Source organism: Meles meles, chromosome 6 (assembly GCF_922984935.1).
Source record: "Meles meles chromosome 6, mMelMel3.1 paternal haplotype, whole genome shotgun sequence".
NCBI lineage: Eukaryota > Metazoa > Chordata > Mammalia > Carnivora > Mustelidae > Meles > Meles meles.
Genome location: NC_060071.1, coordinates 107922730 through 107943170, shown reverse-complemented (window position 1 = coordinate 107943170; position 20441 = coordinate 107922730). Strand labels below are relative to the sequence as shown.

General features: G+C 42.6%; 1 protein-coding gene across 1 annotated transcript in view; it reads right to left on the bottom strand.

The window, feature by feature from the left end:
- The window catches only part of PELI2 (pellino E3 ubiquitin protein ligase family member 2), a 180727-nt gene extending 172456 nt beyond the window's left edge, over nucleotides 1–8271 (bottom strand). Inside the window, exon 1 of the mRNA XM_046009516.1 lies at nucleotides 7854–8271. Coding sequence (XP_045865472.1) covers nucleotides 7854–7930 — 77 coding nt within the window. The 5' untranslated portion in view covers nucleotides 7931–8271. The remainder of the gene's footprint in view (nucleotides 1–7853) is intronic.
- Between the last annotated feature and the right edge of the window lie 12170 nt (nucleotides 8272–20441).

Sequence of the window (20441 nt, the reverse complement as noted above, 5' to 3'; positions counted from 1 at the left end):
AAGAATGACTTGCCACAGTCTTCAACCTGACGCTGAAAATGGCCCGCTGCATATGTATTAGGTTTGTCGTCCAAGAGGCTTGTATCGCGTGGTCTCTCCAGCCGTCATTAACAGGCGCTAATGACCGCAGCCTTTCAATGCGACCAAGGCACACTGCAATGCAGCTCAGCTCGGAGCAGCTGGTGGGATCCGAGCAGATGGCCTGCTTCCCTTCAAGGCAGGACTTTCTGCAGGTGACAAAATGACTGTTAGGTGACTGACAAAAAGAAAAAACAAACAAAAGTGGAAACTAGCTATCTGATGTAGGAGTTTAGCAGTGTAGGGAGCCTTGAACTTGGGCCCTGAAGGTGGCGGCGGGGGGGGGGGGGGGGGGGGGGGGGTGTGAACAGCTGACACAACCCACATCTGTGCTACAGAATGGGAGAGCTGCTTCCAGATCCCAAACCATGCCAGGGCTGCTTGGTGCCGAGTGGGGCATGGGAATGTGTCACACAAATCCATCCCTGTCCCGTCCCTGGCGAGTGTCTACTGCACACTTGAAAAGGGGTCAGGGTCCCTGCCCTCCAGCGGCCAGCTGCAAGGGGAAACCAGACCATTTCGACAAACTCTAGTGGAACGCAGTCACCACTCTGGGCACACGGCGAGAGCACAGTGGACTGGACCACGTTCGTCTCTAGGGATGTTAAATATTAGCCCCTATATTTGTTTACACTTGTTTTCCCTTTGGTTATTTGCTTACATACTCTGCTTCCTTCACTAGTATAATACTTGGAATGCTTTGGCTTTAAGAGTGGAACCCACTCAGGGGGGGCTTAAAGCAAAAAAAAAAGGAAATAAAAATTGAAAAAGTGGGCACTCTCAGAGGACATAGGATTATTTTCTCAGAAAAGCCTTTCCTGATTACTCAGCCTACCAGGGCCTCCCCCTGCCTCATCCCTCGCTCCTTACCCTGTTAGTCCCCCACCCCTACCTACTCAGGTACTTTCTTCCCTTTCATCCTGCTTTCTTTTCTTCCTAGCACTTGTTTTAGCCAGCTGTTTGCCTGCCTGTGTACACAGTGCCCCACTCCCGCTAAAAGGTAACTCCCCCCTGCCCCGGCGGGGTGTTGTCTGTCTCATGGGCTCCCGTACAGGCAATACTGAAGCAGCGCTGGTCCCCAGCCAGTACTTTTGACACTGCATGAATGGCCAGACATGCCGAGCTCCGGACAGAGGACGGGAACCAGAATCTGGAACTAAGTAGCTGCTCACTGGCTCACACTCTGTTCCTTCCTTGTCTGTTTCATGGAGGCTCTGACCTCTGCTATTCCCTCCACCTCTTTTTCCTCCTACCTACGTTGTAACCCCCTTCATAGAAGTGCTGTCTCCACTTCCCTTTCAGAGTTGAAAACCTTGCTATGCTGGCCCCCAAGATAAAGTCCAGAATCTTTCCAGTGATTTCTAAGTGCTTTATGACCTGCCCCCATCCTCATCTCTCAGGTATTTAACTCAGCTGCTCTTCCTAGCCATGCAGGGCTTTTCTCTCTGTTCCTCAGAGGAGCAGGCACACTGGCCTCTGGGTCTCGGAGCACAGTGTGGCCTCTGTCTAGAGCACTCTGTCCCCCTCACCTCCTCCTGGCTGGCCTCTTCCCATCTGGGCACGGTGTCAGGTGACCCTTCGTTCTGTAGTTTGCTTTCTGTCTCTCCGACTGGACTGTAGGCTCCAAACTGGCAGGGACTGTCCCAGCCTTATTCTCCACCACATCCCTTAGTGCCAAGCTCAGCATCCCACACTAGTAGATGCCCAAAGATTTGTAGAATCCATCAATGTACTATATATTGGTAATGGCTATTCACTAAGGAGCTGTGACAAGAACTAGATAGCAGTTCACGAGGGCAGGGAACGTGATTGCCCTGTCTGACTTCCCTGTGCCTGGAAGAGTAGACACCCAATAAATATTTGTGGAATGAATACATTCCTGGCTTGCCTGCTCTAACTCCACCCCTTTCTCTCCCACTTGAGAAAACATATCAGAAAGCAAGTGGGTGAAAAATGACATTATTAAAGGGACATCTCAGAATCATTGGAAAGATCAACACTTTATTCCTTGTCATAAATGACTGGACCCGTAACTCAACACTGATCATTACTTATGAGGTGGTTTGAGACAATGGCTGAGAATAGCTGATTTAAACAAAGCTAAAAAATATGAAGTACTTTCTGCTCTTCTCATTTTATTTTCTAGAAGCTAAAGATAACAGTTAAGTTCAGGAAGAACTAATAACTGAATCATTTACACCCTCACTTTGCTTTTTACAAAATAGGTTCTGCACACCCCAGGAGAAATCTTCACTTAAATCACACAGTGTTCAAATTTCCTTTCCAGTTATTTTTCTCCCATACCAATGAGGTCCACCGAGTTGCTGCTGTCGCCATTCAAAAGCCAAAGAACAGCACCACCTAACTTACTTCTGGAACACTATGCAGCTGATCCCTACAGATACAGAATCATTGCCCCAACGGAACAATACTGGTCTCCCTCAAATACAGCAACTGGGATGTTTTTGGGTTTTCAGTGTTTTGTGTGTCTGTTTCATCTCTTGGACAAAATGTGTTTGGTAAAGTTGCTGGTACCTGCATCAACCCGGTTTTATTTATATTTATATAAAGCATCCCCTAATACGGATCCCATGATGAAATAAAACCAAAAAATGAAAAGTCCTAATGAAGGTGTCAGTCTTGATGTGTTAAAGAGGGAAACCAGTAAATCTGAGAAAGTCAGACAAGAAACCACACAGACAGCCACATACTCCAAACAAGGCTAAAGTTAGTAAAGGAAAATATAGCAACCCAAAGCTAGTAACATCACGACCATTAATAGCCTACAGAATTAGACACTCCATCCACACAAACAGATCCGAGCTCTTCAGATCACCCCACACGCTGAGTGACAGTAAAGATTTTGTTTCCTTTATGGAAAAAAAAAGTTCAAAGACCTTTTCGTCTATAAAGGATACCAGTGTTTGAAGTCTTCAGGCCCAAATTAGAGAGGAGGATGAGAAAAGGAGGGGTGCAAAGGCAAGGTGCCAAGGTTAAAAAGAAAACAGCATATAGAAATCGGGAGCTGCTTGTTTTAAAAAATAAAGACCATAAACTCTTCAAGGAACTGCCTTCTTTGTATCACCTGACAGATGCTGCACCATCCAAAGGAAAAAACAGCAAGTTCTCCCACCCCACCCCATCCCTGACTTTTTAGCCTTTCGAAGACCTTAATCAGTTTCCACTAAAATACTTCATTTTCAGTCATACTCATAACCATTCTTTTGTAGAGATTTTTAGCCCATTTTTGTGCCAAGGATCCCTTTGGCAGTCTGGTAAAGACTACTGAGCCCTTCTCAGAAAAATGGTTTAAATGCGTAAAATAAAATACAAAGGATTACAAGTGAAAATAATTACACTTAGTTATCAAGATAGTTGTAAGTTATGATACAATCTTATAAGCAGTTCTGTATTAATGCAGTAAGGAGCAAATCGAGCAGCAGTTCTCTCTGCTACCCATTATCCTACTTGAGTGAAATGGTAAATTTCAATCTGACTGTAGTGAAAATAGAGATGCATTTTCCTCCCCAATCCCAAATTCAGGGATTTCCTGAATTCTATCTGAAGACCCCAAAAACCCTTAGTTGGGAAAGCCAATAAAAATACATTTGGTGAAGCATCAAATTAAAATTAAAGCCTTGCAAAACATATTACCCATTCCACTGTGAGGTGAGGGGAACTAAGAGTAAGCAATATTTTCCCCAAAAAACATGATGGGCCATTAGTCAGCACAAGAGCTGCAGGCTTCAAATTGAATCTAGAAAGGGATTCAGGTGCTCTCTTGGGCAGCACATATACTAAAACAGAAAGGGATTCAGCTCCCCTCATGCAAGTTACAAAAAAAAACTGAAGCTATGAGAAACTCACAGCCCTGCTGGAGTGTGCCCTGAAGTGGGAAACAGTGACCAGGGCAGTGCCGTGATCCAGCTCAGCTATGAACTTGAACAAATCTCCTTCCTGCCGGGAACCTCAGTTGCTTCTTCTTCAGGGCTAAATGTACACCAGCACCTCTTAGGCTCCTTCCAGTTCCAAAGCCCTACCCAGATTATCTCTTCCTTATGCTGGCTTTTCCAACCTATTGAGCTTAACTGCAAAACATTATTGCTTTTCTTAAGTTTGGAACAGGGAAGTTTTACCAAATTTGAATGTCTTCACATATAACCGAATGAGACAAATATATGTGCAGCATTACAACTTTTTTTTTTCTAAAGCTTTTATTTATTTGACAGAGATCACAGTAGGCAGAGAGGCAGAGAGAGAGGAGGAATCAGGCTCCCCACTGAGCAGAGAACCCGATGCGGGGCTCGATCCCAGGATCCTGGGATCATGACCTGAGCGGAAGGCAGAGGCTTTAACCCACTGAGCCACCCAGGCGCCCCTACAACTTTTTTTTAAAAGCCTGTTTTGCACATACCTACTTCAAAAGAAGTAATCGCATTGGTCTTTCCTGCCACCATCCATCACCTCAAGAGTATTCAAAACCAACACACAGAATATTAACTGTATTTTCCACATTTGAACCAAGGAACAGTATTACAGGGTACAGACAAGGAAGAATCCTTAAAGATGGCCTAATCCAATCATATTTCTTTATGGCTGAAGAAGCAGAGACAGGGTAAGAGACTAAGACAAAGTCACAAAGCTAGCTGGCAAGAAAGCAGAGATTGAATCTGGGTCTCCTGACCGTACCTTAATGCTCTCCCCACCACGGTGAACTGCCTCTGAAATCCAGACATGCTTCTCCAACTTCAACATGCCAGCCAGCTTTAAAATGAATAGCAAGAAAGACCTGACAGTTAGACCAGTCATTTTCTCTACCCTGAATCATGCAATGGGCACAACAAAGGGTCGTGGCATGACACGTTCATTGGTTGGAATCCAGAAACAATGAAATTCCACTAATCCAACGAGAAGGTGATGACCCTATTAACACCCTAACTACCTGTCCAGTCCCTTAATATTGTGTAATACGTGAAAAGACACATATTTGTATGTGGATGTGGACATGATACATATATAGCTCTTCACACATACATTTATACACATATATGTGTATGTCTATACATATACACATATGTGTATATAGTTCCTCAGTCTGCTCCCCAGGATTTGACATTTTAATATGAAATTTAGAAGAGAGAAAAAAAGGAAGAAATTTAGAAGAGAAGAGAAAGGTAGTTACACCACTACAAAAAAAAAAAAAAGTAAAAGCTTATACCAGTATCAATATTGATCATTTTTAGAGGTCAAGATTAATTTTATCAATAAAACCTACTGGAAATTCTCTATCAATATTTATGTCCCAAATGATCAGATATGCAAAGTTGATATTGATTCCTTGACAGTTCTGATTGTTTGAAGGGGGCAGGGCACTGTCTCAAGTCCTGAGAGTAGGATACAAATAAACAGGGTCTCTTTCAAGTCTACCTATTATTCACTATTTCCCCAGCATTCTTCAGTGTGTTTGTTATTTCTAAAGAGTCAGAAATCTACCCTCAAAAAAGACCAGAATTCTTCTCAAGTATTCAATAACCTGACAAGTATCTTCTCAGCAGTCTGAGGTCAACTCACATTTCACTTTCTCAGGGAGACCTGCCTTGACCTCGCAGCTCAAGAAAGCAATACCTACCTAGCGCAGACATTCCGCAAGTTAACCACCTTTGGTGGCGAGCCTGGCAACACCTGAGATTGCCATGTATTATTCATTTGTTTACATGTTTCTTTCTGCTGATGCCCGCCCCTCCACGCTAAACTGAGCTCCTTCCTCAGTGCAGGATCCTGAATACCCAAGCAGGGCAGGCACGTATCAGGTGTCTGGCCCCAAATGGTAAATTGCCAACTATGTCATACTTAGTGTCTCCCGGAAAACCGTCAGTTGAGGACAAAGCACATGCGATAAGCAACACATTGACATAGACTACTTTGGAATAAGCCTATGATACCAGGACAATTCTGGGTCTAAGTCCTTTCCACGGCTCTGGAACACCCTGCACTTGCAGCTATAAACACAAAACCTCTCCAAGGCCCACTTGAACACCGCTTTTCTGAAACATCTCCACAATGATTTCCTCAAAAGGACAAAATGAAGTAAAGTTCTGGAGTACGTTAATCTTTCGCGTCGGGTTCACAAAGTATGTTAAACACTTGAAAGCCAGAACCACAAACAAAACCAAACTCCACAAAATTAGGTTGGGCTGAGGTTACATAAGACAAGCTAACCTCGGGCTTTCCCCCTGTCATTCTGCTCTCCTTCCACTGAACCCTGCCATCTGTCTCTTCAGCGCAATTAAGATGCAGGTGGGAAAAACCGCTTATCTGCAAACTTCAAAATAGGTAATGAGATTTCCAATAATCCTCCACTTAATACTCTAGCAACAACGTGAGGAGCACTAGACAACTTCCAGCTGTACTGTGTCTGGAAGCTTCCCTTAAAAATCCTTCTCTTCAAAATTATTTTTAAGTTGGCACTTAGTTCAACGTATTCAGTTATCAAAACACGTTTTTCAGAGTTCGCCGAGATCCTCCCTACCCGTGGCTCCTCACATATGGGCTAAGCCTACCTATCAGCACCAAAGACGGTCTGAATACAGGTCTTTCAACAGAGAAGGACAAAAGCGCGGGTTCCCAAGAGTGACACATCCAAAGGAGAAAATAATCCTTTCTTCTCCAAATGCTAAATCCAAGTTGTTCCCACTCCCGAGTTTCCTGCATTTCCCTCCTCCCCATTCTGCTCCCCTTTCACTGCCCACTTTATCCTACTTTAATCCCGCGAAGCCTCGCTCCTGGCTTATTAAGGGTAAACAATAGAAATGTCACAAGGAAACTCAGGAAGTAGATGAAGTCTCTAATTGCTGCCGTTTAACGATTGTAGATAATTACTATCTTCAAAATGTGGTTTTCACAAGCGGAGAGGGAGCCGAGGCGGGCGAGCTCCCCGGTGCCGGGAGAACAGCAGCGAGGCCGCGGCCCGGGACGGTGGGGATGCGGCCCCGCACCCCGGAGCCCCGGCAGGCGCTGCCGTGTCCCTGCCCCCTCCAGGGCACTCCCGCCTGGGCGAGCCGAGGGCCGGCCTGCCCGCCCGGGTCACAGACAGTTCACTGCCCCCGGGCTGCGGCTACCCGCGTCGGTCACCATAACAGTATGCAAAGCGCTGCCCGCGGACGCCCACCGCGCAGATCCCGCCGCCCGCTGCGGCCGAGCCCGCAGCGCCGCGATCGGAGTTCCGGGACCCGGGATCACAGGCCACCCGACAGAGGGTCCCCGGGGACCGGGCCCCATCGTCTTTCAACTTCGTCAACTGGGGGGTCTCCCCACACACCGTGAGGTGCCTACGACGGCGGCGCCTCGGCCCCGGCCCCTGCCCCTACGCGACCTCCCTGACCCAGGGCGCGCGGGGAAGTCGAGCAAGGGTCCGCCGGTAAGGACAAGGACTCTGTCCCCGGGAGCAGCGCCCCGCGGGACGCGGGATCGCCACAGTCCCTGCCTCCCCGGGGCCGGCCCCACTCCGCCACTTCCTCGGCCGCCGTCCTCCGCGGGGAAAGCGCAACTCGGTGGTCTTTGCAGCACTCCGCGCGCGCGGGTGGGGGGCACCGCTCCCCGGGCTCTTGCCGCCCCGGCCCCAGAGCCGCCCCCGCCGCCCCAAGAGCCCCGGCGTTCCCCAGGGAGCGCCCGAGCCACCCCGCTAGCCCCGCTCGGGGATGCCGGCGCCCCGCGGCCGCCCAGCCCGGAGCACTCGGCGGCCGCCGTGAAGCTCCCGCGGAGATCTCGGGACTCACCCCAGTACCACCAGCTCCCCGTATTTCACCGGCTCCTTATTGGGGGCGCAGTGCTCCTCCTGGCCAGGGGAAAACATGGAGCCCCGATCGGCCGCCGCCGCCGCCTCCTCCTCCGCCGCGATCCCCGCCGAGTCCGCGCCTCCGCTACAATCCCATCCTGAGAAGGGGGGTGAGCGCGCCGGGGAAGGGCACGGCGGCGAAGGGGGCGCGGGGCGGCCAGTCCCGCGGCTGCTCCGTCGTGGCTGTGCGGCTGCCCCGCCGCGCTCCCGGGAGCTCCGCGCGCCGCTGCCGCTCTAAGCCGGACTCGGCAACAAATGGGACTGGGCAGCAGGGGGACCTGCCCGCGCCGAGCGCCGCCGCCGCCGGAGCCCCGCGGAGGGAGGGAGGGAAAAAGCGAGCGCGGGAGGGGCGGGGGCAGCGAGCGGGGGAGGGGCGGGGGCAGGACCACGGAGCCGCCCCTCTCGCGCGCTGGCAGGTGGGAGCCACCCCGCCCGCCGCCCGAAGCCCACCAGCCCTCCCACCCGATTGGCGTCCCCTCCCCCTGGCGCGTGGGGCGGCCCGCGCCCCCCTCCCCGCCCCCCTCGGGCCCCGCGGTGGAACAGCCCCCGTGTTATGTAAACATAGAGTAAAAGGGAAAGGAAGTTCTTAAAGGAACAGTTCTATTTTTTCCCCCCCTCCCGCTTCCTTCCCCAAACTTAAAGCACGGGGTTCTCAGCCCTTGCAGTCCAGTTCTCTAGCAGCTGAAGGCTGCACTAGATCCCGGAAACTTAATAGTCAAGGTTCCCGAGCCTAGCCTAGCAGTCCCGGGTTCCGTTAGATGTAAAAAAAGAACTTCCTCTCAGGTTAGAGAGCATTTGCTCTCCCCGTGTCACTGTATAGCAGCATACATCTGGAGGTGCTGCGCTCCTGCACCTGGGTAACTCTTCTTCCAAAACCAAGTCTTTCAAAGCTTGAAGACATTTAGAAATTTGTAGGGGGGGTGCTACCTGGTGCTGAATTAGAGGAGTTTTGACTTTTGAAGGCATTTGGAGCACCCCACCACTGCATAGGATATAGTTACCTGGTTTGTGGTCAGCACGGTTCTACATAAAAAAAAAAAAAAGTTGTTGTTGTTGTTTTAATCCATACTCCATACATTTTCCCCATACCTTCTCTCACTCCCTAAGAAATTTAAGAGGAAATTACCTGGGTGAACTTTTTAGTGAGTATCAATGTTCCTTTATTACCATAATGTACTCAACCCACTGTGTTTGCTTACAATGCTCTTCTAAATAGTTACTACTATGGCTTTAAAATGGTTTAGAGTATAATAGATTTACTGACTGCTGTTTTTCATCATGCAGGGTTTTATTGTTTTACCATTTATTAAGCACTCATAACCTACTAGGAACTCCATATTATTGCCAGTCACTGCCTCCCAAGACTGTTAAATATTTAGAGAATAATATTTAGAGAAATAAATACTGAAAAAGCTACCCTATGCATAAACAATGACTGATTAGCCATGACCCTAAGGAAAGGGCTAGAAAAAAAATGACTACATCTGTAACCTTCCATCCTGCCGTTCAACACCCTTTGCCTAACATTCCCTGACAGGTTATTACTATGGTGAAATGATGCTTCAAGAAGTTTTACTTTGGTTATTAACTGATTTTTTTTAACTTGAGGCTTTAGAAATGAATTGTCCCAAAGTAACTAGAGCCACACCATTGGTAAGCCAAACACACACACACAAAATCTAAACCATGAATTGTTTCAGCTAACTATGAAAAATTATATACTTCAACTGAATACAGTTTCTCTGCATATTTTATATATTCTCTGTATTTTTTAATATACATACTCTGTTGTAGTTTTAACCCACAAGTCTTCACTAACGGGTTGAATGTTCTCTTATCACCAGGGTTTTAATGTGAATTTCCGTCTGAATTTTCTGTTTGATTAATGCTAACTTCATCTATGTATTCTATGCTTCTATTTACCATATAGATGTTTGACTAGCAAAGATCTATCCGAATCATGCCATGGTTACACAGTCCCCTGTTATTACAGTACTTGGCTCTGTCATTCGAACTTCTCCAGGCTTGTTCTGTTGCTGCTACAGCTCTCTAGGCTACAATTACCTCCTCCCTCCTTCTCTCTTGGCGTGCTGTGCTTTTGTGCATTGCATTACACTATTCTGGCTCCATTTCCTCCTTGCTGTGCTCTGCATCTGCTCTTAGGAAGATAGAAACAAATATTTATTAACCTCCTACTAAGTATTCCAAACCCTAGGCTGAGAGTTTCCCATGGGATGTCCCCGTCCTTGCAGGTACTCCATTCTTGCTGTCTGCCCATGGCGCCCCTGACTTTCAGAGGCACAGTGCTCTCTTTCTGTTCGCCCAGTGTGTCTTTGAGCATGTTTATGGTTCTGAATCAGGTCTGTCTTTATTAGAATTATTTAGGAAGTGTTGCTTTGAATGGGGGGGGGGGCGGTTGGCATTTTGGTGGGGGGGTTGTTTTGTTTTGTTTATTGTCGTCATTTTGTTTTTGTCACTGGAGACTTTTACTGTAGTCAGCTCAGGGCTGCCACATCAGTTTTGTAAATCACTCTGAGACCCGAAAGCCTCAGGAATGTATGCAGGGACCAGGAATGAAAATCCAAAAGAGCACAAGGGCTGAATGAGGACTGTGGCGAATTGGTGAGCCATGCCATCTAACATGAGCATCAGTAACTCATCTCCAGCAACTGGCTGCCATGTGACAATAACAGCTCACTATTGCTAACTTTAACTTTTTTAAAAGCCCAAATCCTGAATTTTATGCCAAATCTCCCAATTTGGAACTGTCAAACAAGTCATTCAGGTTTGTTTGTCTTTTTTTAAACAGAGCATGGGCCCACTGAAACTATATCTACTTTATACTTTGGGCTCAAGCTCCCCAAATTTGTATTCTCTGATTTCAAGGAAATGTACAGGAGTATAAGTAAAAAAAACACCTTTTAAGTGGTATCAAATGTCAGGGCTGGGAGGGGAGCAGAGTGATGGGGCATAAATGTAACTTTTTCAGAGTCAATGACTTGTGCCCCTTTAGAAGGCAACTTGCACCTTTCTCTGTCCATCCTTTATGAGTTTTCTGCTCACAACTTACGCCAGTTAGAATATTACCCCTACCGTCCCTAGCTAATATTAGGAATCTGATTGTAGCATGAATTTATCTCTTCTTGAATGTAATTGTTTTAGTTAGTAGCTCCAGGCTGGTGGGACAATCTGGCTGTGCCATCTGCCAACCCACGGTGGGTTGGACTGACCTAGCTGCCAAGGCAGACCCGCCCATTTCCCTCCCTGCTTACCATTCCATTTGCATCTCTCCTAAACCACTCTCCTGGAGAGGATGACCCACCCACAGAATCCCAGAGGGAGCTGATGCTATTTCTTGGGCTACCAAAGGCCATATGTTTACTACTGCAAATAAATAATGTAAGGCTTTCTTTTGCTTTCTCCCCCTGTTATATCTACCTCTTTTAAGCTAGAATGAAAACATCCAGTGAAGAAGTTTGCTTGTCTTAACCATACCTTAAATAAAGCCAATCATGTTTGGAAAAATTGGTCTTTTCCTTCTCATGAAACCTTAGATCACATTCCATTTTAAAATTATATATAAAAATATATATTAAAATACATATAAAATATATATTTAATAGAAATATTTATATAATAAATTAAATACATAACACTGTGTGTTAAATATATCTTCAAATTTTATTTTAAGTCATCCATATAGTCTCCTTATCCAGAAATACCCTTATATAACTTTTTTTTGTCAATTTCCATCACTTTTTTTATTTTTCATTTTTTGACATAGTAGTGATAATATAATGTGTAACCACCCTTTATGCAATTTGCTTTCCTCCCTTTCATTATATTAATAATTTATAATATTGATGCTATTGTATATTATATAATTATATTAATATTAATATATTTATACTATATTGGGAATAGTTTTCTCTTGTCGATAAACTTCATAAACATTTTTGTTGTTTCATCCATGTGTCAACATCTATTAACCATTCCTCTCTCATGGAACATTGGGAAGAGTTCTAATTTGGGGTCTTAATAAATAATAAACATATTTACATTTGTTATTACTGCATGAGAAGAGAGTCCTACAAGTAAAATTATTACATCAAAGGGTATAAACACTTTTAAGACCCTTTGATGAATATTTCCAAAGTGTTTTTCAAAATGGTTTTGCCTGCCAATTTACACTGTAACTAGCAGTAAATGAGAGAGCCTGCCTCAGGGAACCCTTGCTAATGTGACAGGTGATAATTTTTTATTTGCATTTCTTTGATTGCTATTGTGAGGTGCATTCACTTTTTTTTTTTATTGTGGTAAAAAATGCATAACACAAGAGCTGTCCTGGACAAATTTAGAATACTGTAGAGTATTGTTAACTCTAAACACAGCTTGTCCAGCAGATCTGCGTGAACTTTTTCATCTTCACACTCATTGAAGAGCAACTCCTCATTTCTCCCACCTCACAGCCCCTGGTGATGACCAGTGCACTTTTTCCTTCCCTGAGTCTGATGATTTTAGATACGTCAAAGAAGTGAGATCATGCATTGTTTCTCTTTCCGTGACTGGCTTATTTTTTAGCAAGTCTTCCGGGTTTACCAATGACATAGCATATAACAGGATTTCCTTCTTTTTAGGGATGAATACTATTCATTGTGTGTCTGTGCTAAATTTTTTAAATGTTATTTACTTATTTATTTGAGAGAAAAAGAGAGAGAAGGAGCCCGGGGAGGGGTGTGGGGGGGAAGGGGCAGAGGCAGAGGGAGAAGCAGGCTCCCTGCTCAGCAGGGAGCCCGGTGAGGGGCTCCAACCCAGGACCCTGGGATGGATCCTGACCTGAGCCAAAGGCAGACGCTTAACTGACTAAGCCACCCAGGCATCCCACTTCTACATTTTTTTAATGGATTCATCTCTGGGTGGACATTCAGGTCATCTTCACTACTTGGCTATTGTAAATAATGCTGCAGTGACGAGGGAAGTGCAACTCTCTTCAAGATCCTGATTTCCATTATTTTGAGTCAATACCTGGAAGTCTGGACCGCTGGATCATATGGTAGTTCTATTTTTAGGTTTTTGAGGAAACTCTATTTTATTTTCCATAATGGCAGCACCAATTTCTATTCATGTTAGCAGAGCACAAACGTTCTCATCTCTCTCTATTCTCCTCAACATTTGCTATTTTCTGGGGGTTTTTGATAATGAACATCCTAACAGGTGTGAGATATCACATTGTGGTTTTGATGTGCATTTCCTTAATAATTAGTGATGTTGAATATCTTTTCATATATTAATTGTATTTGTTTATCTTCTTTGGAGAAATGTCTATTCAGTTCCTTTGCCCACTTATAAATTGGTTTTTTTTTCTTTTTCTTTTTTTGTTTTTGCCATTGAGTTATAGGAGTTTTTTATGTTTTTCACATATTAACTTCTTATCCGATACATGGTTTGCAAATATTTTCTCCCACTCTATAGGTTGCCTTTTCGCAGTGTTGATTATTTCCTTTGCTGTGCAACAGCTTTTTAGTTTGATGTAGTCCCATCTGTCTATTTTTGCTTTTGCTGCTTGTGCTTTTTGGTGTCAAATCCAAAAATCATTGCCAAGACCAATATCATAAAACATTTCCCCTTTGTTTTCTTCTAGGATTTTTACAGTTGCAGGTCTCAAGCTTACGTCTTTGAACCATTTTGAGTTGATTTTTTTGTATGATGCAAGATAAGAGTCCAATTTCATTCTTTTTCATGTGGATATCTAGTTTTCCCAGCATCATTGAGTGAAAAGGCTATCCTTTCCCATTGTGTATTCTTAGCACCCTTGTTAAAGGCCAGTTGACCATATTTGTGTAGGTTTGTTTCTGGACTCTGTTCCATTAGTCTATATGTCTATCTTTATGCCAGTATCATACTGCCTTGATTACTGTAGCTTTGTAATATGTTTTGAAATCAGGAAGTGTAAGATCTGCAGCTTGTTCTTTTTAAGATTGTTTTGGTTATTTGGGATTCTTTGTGATTCCATATGAATTTAAAAAGATTTTTCTATTCTGCAAAAAATGCCATTGATATTTTGATAGATTGTTTTGTGTAATATGGACATTTTAACAATATTAAGTCTTCTAATCCATGAACAGATGTCTTTCCATTTATTTGTGTCTTCTCTCATTTCTTTCATTAGTTTTTTTCTAGTTTTTAGTGTAAAACTCTTGTCTCCTTGGTTATGTTTATTCTTAAGTATTTTATTCCTGCTAATGTTACTGTAAATGGCATTGTTTTCTAAGTGTCCTTTTCAGATAGTTCATTGTTGGTGCATAGAAACACACCTAATTTTGGTATGTTGATTTTGTATCCTGCAACTTTACTGAATTCTTTTATTTCTTCCAACAGCCTTTTTTTTTTTCTTTTTGGTAGAGTTTTTATGTGTTTACATATAAGGTCAGTTACCTGTGAACAGAGATAATTTTACTTCTTTTCCAACTTGGACCTTTTATTTCTTTTTCTTGCCTAATTACTCTGGCTAGAACTTGCAATTCTATATCGACTAGAAGTGGAAGAGTGGGCATCCTTGTCTTGTTCCTGATCTTATAGGAAAAACTTTTCATTTTTCACCATAGAGTATGATGTTAACTGTAAGCGTTTCAAACCTGATCTTACTTATGTTGAGGTAATTTCTTTTTATTCCTGGTTTTGAGGTATATATTTTTTTAATCAAGAAACGGTGTTGAATTTTGTCAAATGCTTTTTCTGCATCTGTTGAGAGCATCATGAGATTTTTATCCTTTATTCTGCTAATATAGTGTGGAACCATTCTTGTCTACCAGGAATAGATCTCATTTGGTCATGGTGTATGATCCTTTCAATGTGCTGTTGAGTTCAGCTTGCTAGTATTTTCTTGGGGATTTTTTCATCTATAGTCATCAGGGACATTGGCCTGTAGTTTTTCTGTAGTGTCTTTTCCTAGCTTTGGTATCAGGGTAATACTGGCCTCATAAAATGAGTTTGGAATTAGGACAATATTTCTTCTTGTTCAATTTTTTTTGGAAGAGTTTGAGAAGAATTGGTATTAATTCTTTAAATGTTTAGTGGAATTCACCAGTGAATTCATCTTCCTGGAATTTTCTTTGTTAGAAGTTCATTCTCTTTACTCTCTTTGTTCTGTTCAGATTTTTTATTTCTTCACAATTCAATCTTGGTAAGTTACATGTTTCTACAAATTTGTCTGTTTCTTTTAGGTAATCTTATTTGTTGGTGCAGAATTATTGCTAGGACTCTCATAATCCTTTTTACTTCTGAAGAAGTGATAATAATGTCCCTCCTTTTATTTCTGATTTTATTTGAGTCTTTCTCTTTTTTTCTTAGCTAGTCTAGCTAAAACCTTGTCAATTTCATTATATTAAAAAAAAAACAACTCTTAGTTTTGTTGTCTTTTTCTATTTTGTTTATTTCTGCTCTAATCTTTATTGCCTTCCTCTGACTAACTTTGGGCTTTGATTGTTCTTTGTTTTCTAGTTCCTGGAGGTGCAGAATCGGGTTGTTTATTTCAGAGTCTATGTCTTTTTTAGTGTAAGCATTTATCATTATAAAGTTCCCTCTTACTACTATTTTTGCTACATTCTGTAAGTATTGGTATGCGGCACTGTTATTTTCATTTGTCTCAAGATATTTTGTAATTTCCCTTTTGATTTCTTTTTTGCCCCATTGATTGTTCAAGAATATGTGTTTCATTTCTAAATATTTGTGAATTTCCTAATTTTCTTTGCTATTGATTTCTAGTTTTATTCCCCTGTGGTCAGAAAAGATGTGAGTATGATTTTGTTCTCCTTAAATTTGTTAAGATTTGTTTTTTTATCTAACATATAATCTATTCTGGAGAATGTTCCATTTGTACTTGAGAAAAACATGCATTCTGCTGTTGTTGGGTGGAGGTCGTCACTTTTTAAAAAAACAGCCATGTGGTTGGGTCATAGTTAGCTTGTGGTCAATAAAATTTTAGCTTTTTGTCAGGGGAACTGGTTTTAAACAGGATGCATCTCACCAGTTCCTGTAGAACTGAATTACTGACTCCAAGCGAAATGTTAAATATTTATTCCTGTTACGTTTCCAATTTGCTAGGTTTAGACAATCCAATGGGTTCTTGCTTTCTCATTCTTTTAAAGAGGCTTCAATTACTGTAATAAGTAATACATGCAAGTAGTAAACAATCTAAATAATACAAAAGAGTGAAAAATGTTTTAATCCTATTTCATCCTGCCATCCTTCTCCCTAGTGGGAACAGATCGAATTTCTTATGTCTCTTTCCAGCACTGTTCCTTGTGTATATTTGTGTAAACGATATTTAAGGAAACACAGAGAAATGGAGGCGCACACTCTTCTATACCTACCTCCTTTCACTTAACAAGGAGGCCTTTTTTTTTTTTTTTTTTTAAAGATTTTATTTATTTATTTGACAGAGAGATCATAAGTAGGCAGAGAGGCAGACAGAGAGAGTGAGAGGGAAGCAGGCTCCCTGCTGAGCAGAGAGCCTGATGTGGGACTCGATCCCAGGACCCTGAGATCATGACCTGAGCCGAAGGCAGCAGCTTAAACCACTGAGCCACCCAGGTGCCCCAACAAGGAGGCCTTTTAAGGAGGCCTTTGAGCAGACACCTGAATGCTAAGGCAGTCAACCTGTGCGAGAGCTTCAGGAGACCCAAGGGAACGATGAGATTCCATCTAGAAGGTACAAGTACAAATGCCCTAGGGTAGAAATGAGCTTGGCTTATATTAGGAGCAGAAAGAACTCCATGTTGTTTGAACTTATGGAATGAACAGAAAAGCATTATAAAATAACGTTGGGGATGCAGGTAGAAGCCAGATCATGCAGGGTATCAGGATAATGATGTGAACATTCGATCTGCTTCTCTTTGATACTGTAAATCACTGGAGACTTGGGTATGGTTGTTGACACAGTAGAAAACAAAATCAACTAACAATGTTACCTACATGGTTATCATGAGAGTATAAAAAGAAAATCAAGGTACACATGTTAGAAGCTACTTTATAAATTATTTTGAATAAAAGAATTTATTTAGCCATTCTTAGCCCAAGGCTAGAGTAACTACAGACAATGAAGGGAACTTGCACCCATGAGATTGCAGTGGAAGAGACCCTCCCTGTGTCAATCACCCCTGAGACAGGGACAGAAGGAAAGAGGTTGCACTGAGACAGAAGAAAGGCACTTGAAAAGAGTGGACAAAGGGCTAGTTTAGGGGACAGAGACCTCAGTACCACATCATTAATCCCTTTATTCCTACCTTGGTTATCCTTCTGTGAAAGAGGAATGACCATTTCCTGCCTATATATATCTCTCTCAAGATTTTTGAGAAAATCAGATGGGATGATGCCTGTGACAGTAACTTGTAGCCTACAAAGTATGAAAACATGTATAGTGTGGTCATTTTTTTAATAAAACTACAGGAAGAATTTCGTGGAAGGGAGGAAGCAGAACTATTAAAGAAAAATGAATCAATAAATGTGTTAAAAGCTTCCTGTACTTGTTTTATGCAATCCTGTAATAATAGGTCAATTTGATAAATATTTACTTAGGACCTATTATTCTAAGGCACCATGATCAGCCAGCAAATGATCCAGTCACATGTAAGACAGCAGGGAACCGGGGCCCCAAGGGCTCACATTTGGGAGGTAAACTCCTAATCCCAAAACAAGGCACAGAAAGGGAGTATTCAGGACTCTGGTTGGCAGAAATTGCATAGTTGGTGGCTTTCCTGCTAATTTTGAGATGTTCCAGTTGTAGCAACTAGAGCCTTAGAATCTAAATAAGAAATGACTCCAGGGGTGCCTGGGTGGCTTAGTGGGTTAAAGCCTCTGCCTTTGGCTCAGGTCATGTTCCTAGAGTCCTGGGAGGGAGCCCCCGCATCGCATCGGGCTTTCTACTCGGCAGGGAGCCTGCTTCCTCCTCTCTCTCTCTCTCTGCTTGCCTCTCTGCCTACTTGTGATCTCTATCTGTCAAATAAATAAATAAATAAATAAAAGATCTTTAAAAGAAAAAAGAAAAAAAGAAATGACTCCAAATGAGAATGCTTTCTAAACTGTAAGGTGCTATGCAGTGACATGACTTGGAGGGAGCCTTAAAAGATACCAGAAAGCTAAATCTAAAATTTTGATCTACTGTTTCATCCATTTCTAACTTGCATACAAATGTCCATCTGACCTTGAATTCTACCAGACGCATTTGTTTTTTCATTTTCGCAGTCTTTTAAATTCAGCCAATACAATTGCATATGGGAAGTGACTGGGTGTTTAGTTGCAGAGTCGACAAATGAAGCAGAGTGACCTAATCTCCACTACCGCGTGCTGGTTCACGTGAAAAATCCAAGGGCACGCTGATACAGACAGCTCAGCACAGATGGGGCTGACCCCCACAGTTAACAGCTAAAGCAGGATAACAGTGCCGGATAACAGGTAGAAGTTATAACTACTCCCCTAAGCTCAACAATAAGGCAAAATATTTTTCATTCCTTTTGAAAGATCTTAAACCAAGGTTGCAACTTACATTCACAGGAAACGGTAAATTAAACAGTCTAAGACCCACAAAATCAAGAGAGTCAATTCACAAAATACCCACCTGCCTCATAAGTTGAAGTTCCTATTACCCTTTCTCCTTGCTTGGTCAGTGGTCAGTTAAACAAGGGGTCCTTCCCCCCTCTTATTGTACTCAATCTTTATGCTGTGATTAGCTAAAGTCAACATGCCAGAAAGATCTGCAGTTGACAAAAACAAGCCATTAATATACAACCAGGGAGTAAAGAATCTTCACCAAACTAACCACATTTATTTCTTTTATGAATAATGAACATTTTATTACACGTTCAGCATTTTATTAACTGTGTCCTTGTCTATGTTCAGACCAACAGATGCTGAAAGCAAGTTTTAAAAAAAATTTAAAAAAAATCAAATCCCTTGCCCTCCCCTCCTTCTCTAGGCATTTTAAAATTCATAATCTTTCTGGCATTTATCACAGACTCACCATATGTTTGCTACTACACATGATATTCAATAGAGAACTTTCTTGCACTCCATAATCTTTTTATAATAAAATCATATGGATATTAAGTTGAAATGTCTATAGTTCTAAGCATATTTTTTCATTCACAATTAGAGATTTTTTTTCAGCAACTTTTGAGGATGATATACCAGCTATCGATTAGTGCAAAACAAAATACCCCAAAACTTAGTGGCTTCAGACAAAACCCCAAACTACCCTTGGTCCCATCAGCTAGGGTTAAAGGGTGGGTCACAAGTTCTAACACAGCTGCTATGGGAACAAGTGAGAAGGCGGGATGTGAGCTGGGAAAACACCTCCAATTGTCTCCTACAACTATAATTCTGATGGAAGGAGAGCAGAAACATTTGAGTATAAACAAAATGTTAAAGCATGAAAGGAGTTATATTTAGTACTACGTGTGGGATAAAAATGAGTAAGAAGAACATAGCCAAAGACACATTAACTCAAGTCGGCAAGGAATAGTGAAAGGGGCCAACTACATAGAAGGAGAAAAGGAAGTTCATCCCAGGTGAGATCTCTGAAAGGCACGAAATGCAGGATGAATAATTCAAACTTGAGAAAAATCTCATTGAAGATTCTGAGACAAGAGGTGATGGGGTCAACATGGCGGGAGAGATATTGACATTCAATCACTGAAAAATAAGGGAATAGACGGTGAGTATCTACCATGTGCCAGATCTTGTGCTGGGCCCTGGGACGGACTGAGTGGTGTGGTTCTAGAGCATCTGAAGGGCACACACTGCCTGGAGGGCTGCCAAGGGATTCTATGCTTGCATGTTACCGCAGAGAGAACAAAGTCCGAACAGCTCAATGACAAAAAAAAGGGGGGTGGGGCAAATTAGGAGGGACATCACTGTTAGCATAAAATTTCACTTTTCATTCTTTAGTTTTCCCCACCTGTAATTAAAGATAAATATGGGCAATGTCATCCTTCTTTCACAGAATCATGAGAAATGCAAAGTTTGGTTTTATTTTAGAGTGTTAAAAAAAAAAACAAACAGTGTCAAACAGGAACTTCGTAGCTGATCATCTTAGGGGCTTCAGTGAGTCTCTATCTCTCTAAGCCTTAGTCTTGAAGTGCAGTAGGGGCTCATAATCAATAACATGGACTGAGTATTATGTGCCAGGCACTGCTATCCAAGCTTCATACAAATTAACATAATCCTTGCAATAACCAAATGAGATAGGTCATTATCTCCATTATATAGATGGAGAAATTAAGATGTAGAGAATGTAAGTGCCTTGACCAGGGTTATCCAGGTCATAAGCAGCGGAACTGTGTTTTAAACTCAAAATATCTGGCTCCAGAAACCATGTAATATGCTATGGTGCCCCATGGTTACTTTTTAAATTTAAAATGTTTTCATTTATACCTCTTGGAATTATTGGCTGAATATCCTTTCATATGTCTACAGTCATCAGCAGTCTGTGTCATACATCCACTTCCAGCGTACAGGACCATTTAACTAACTG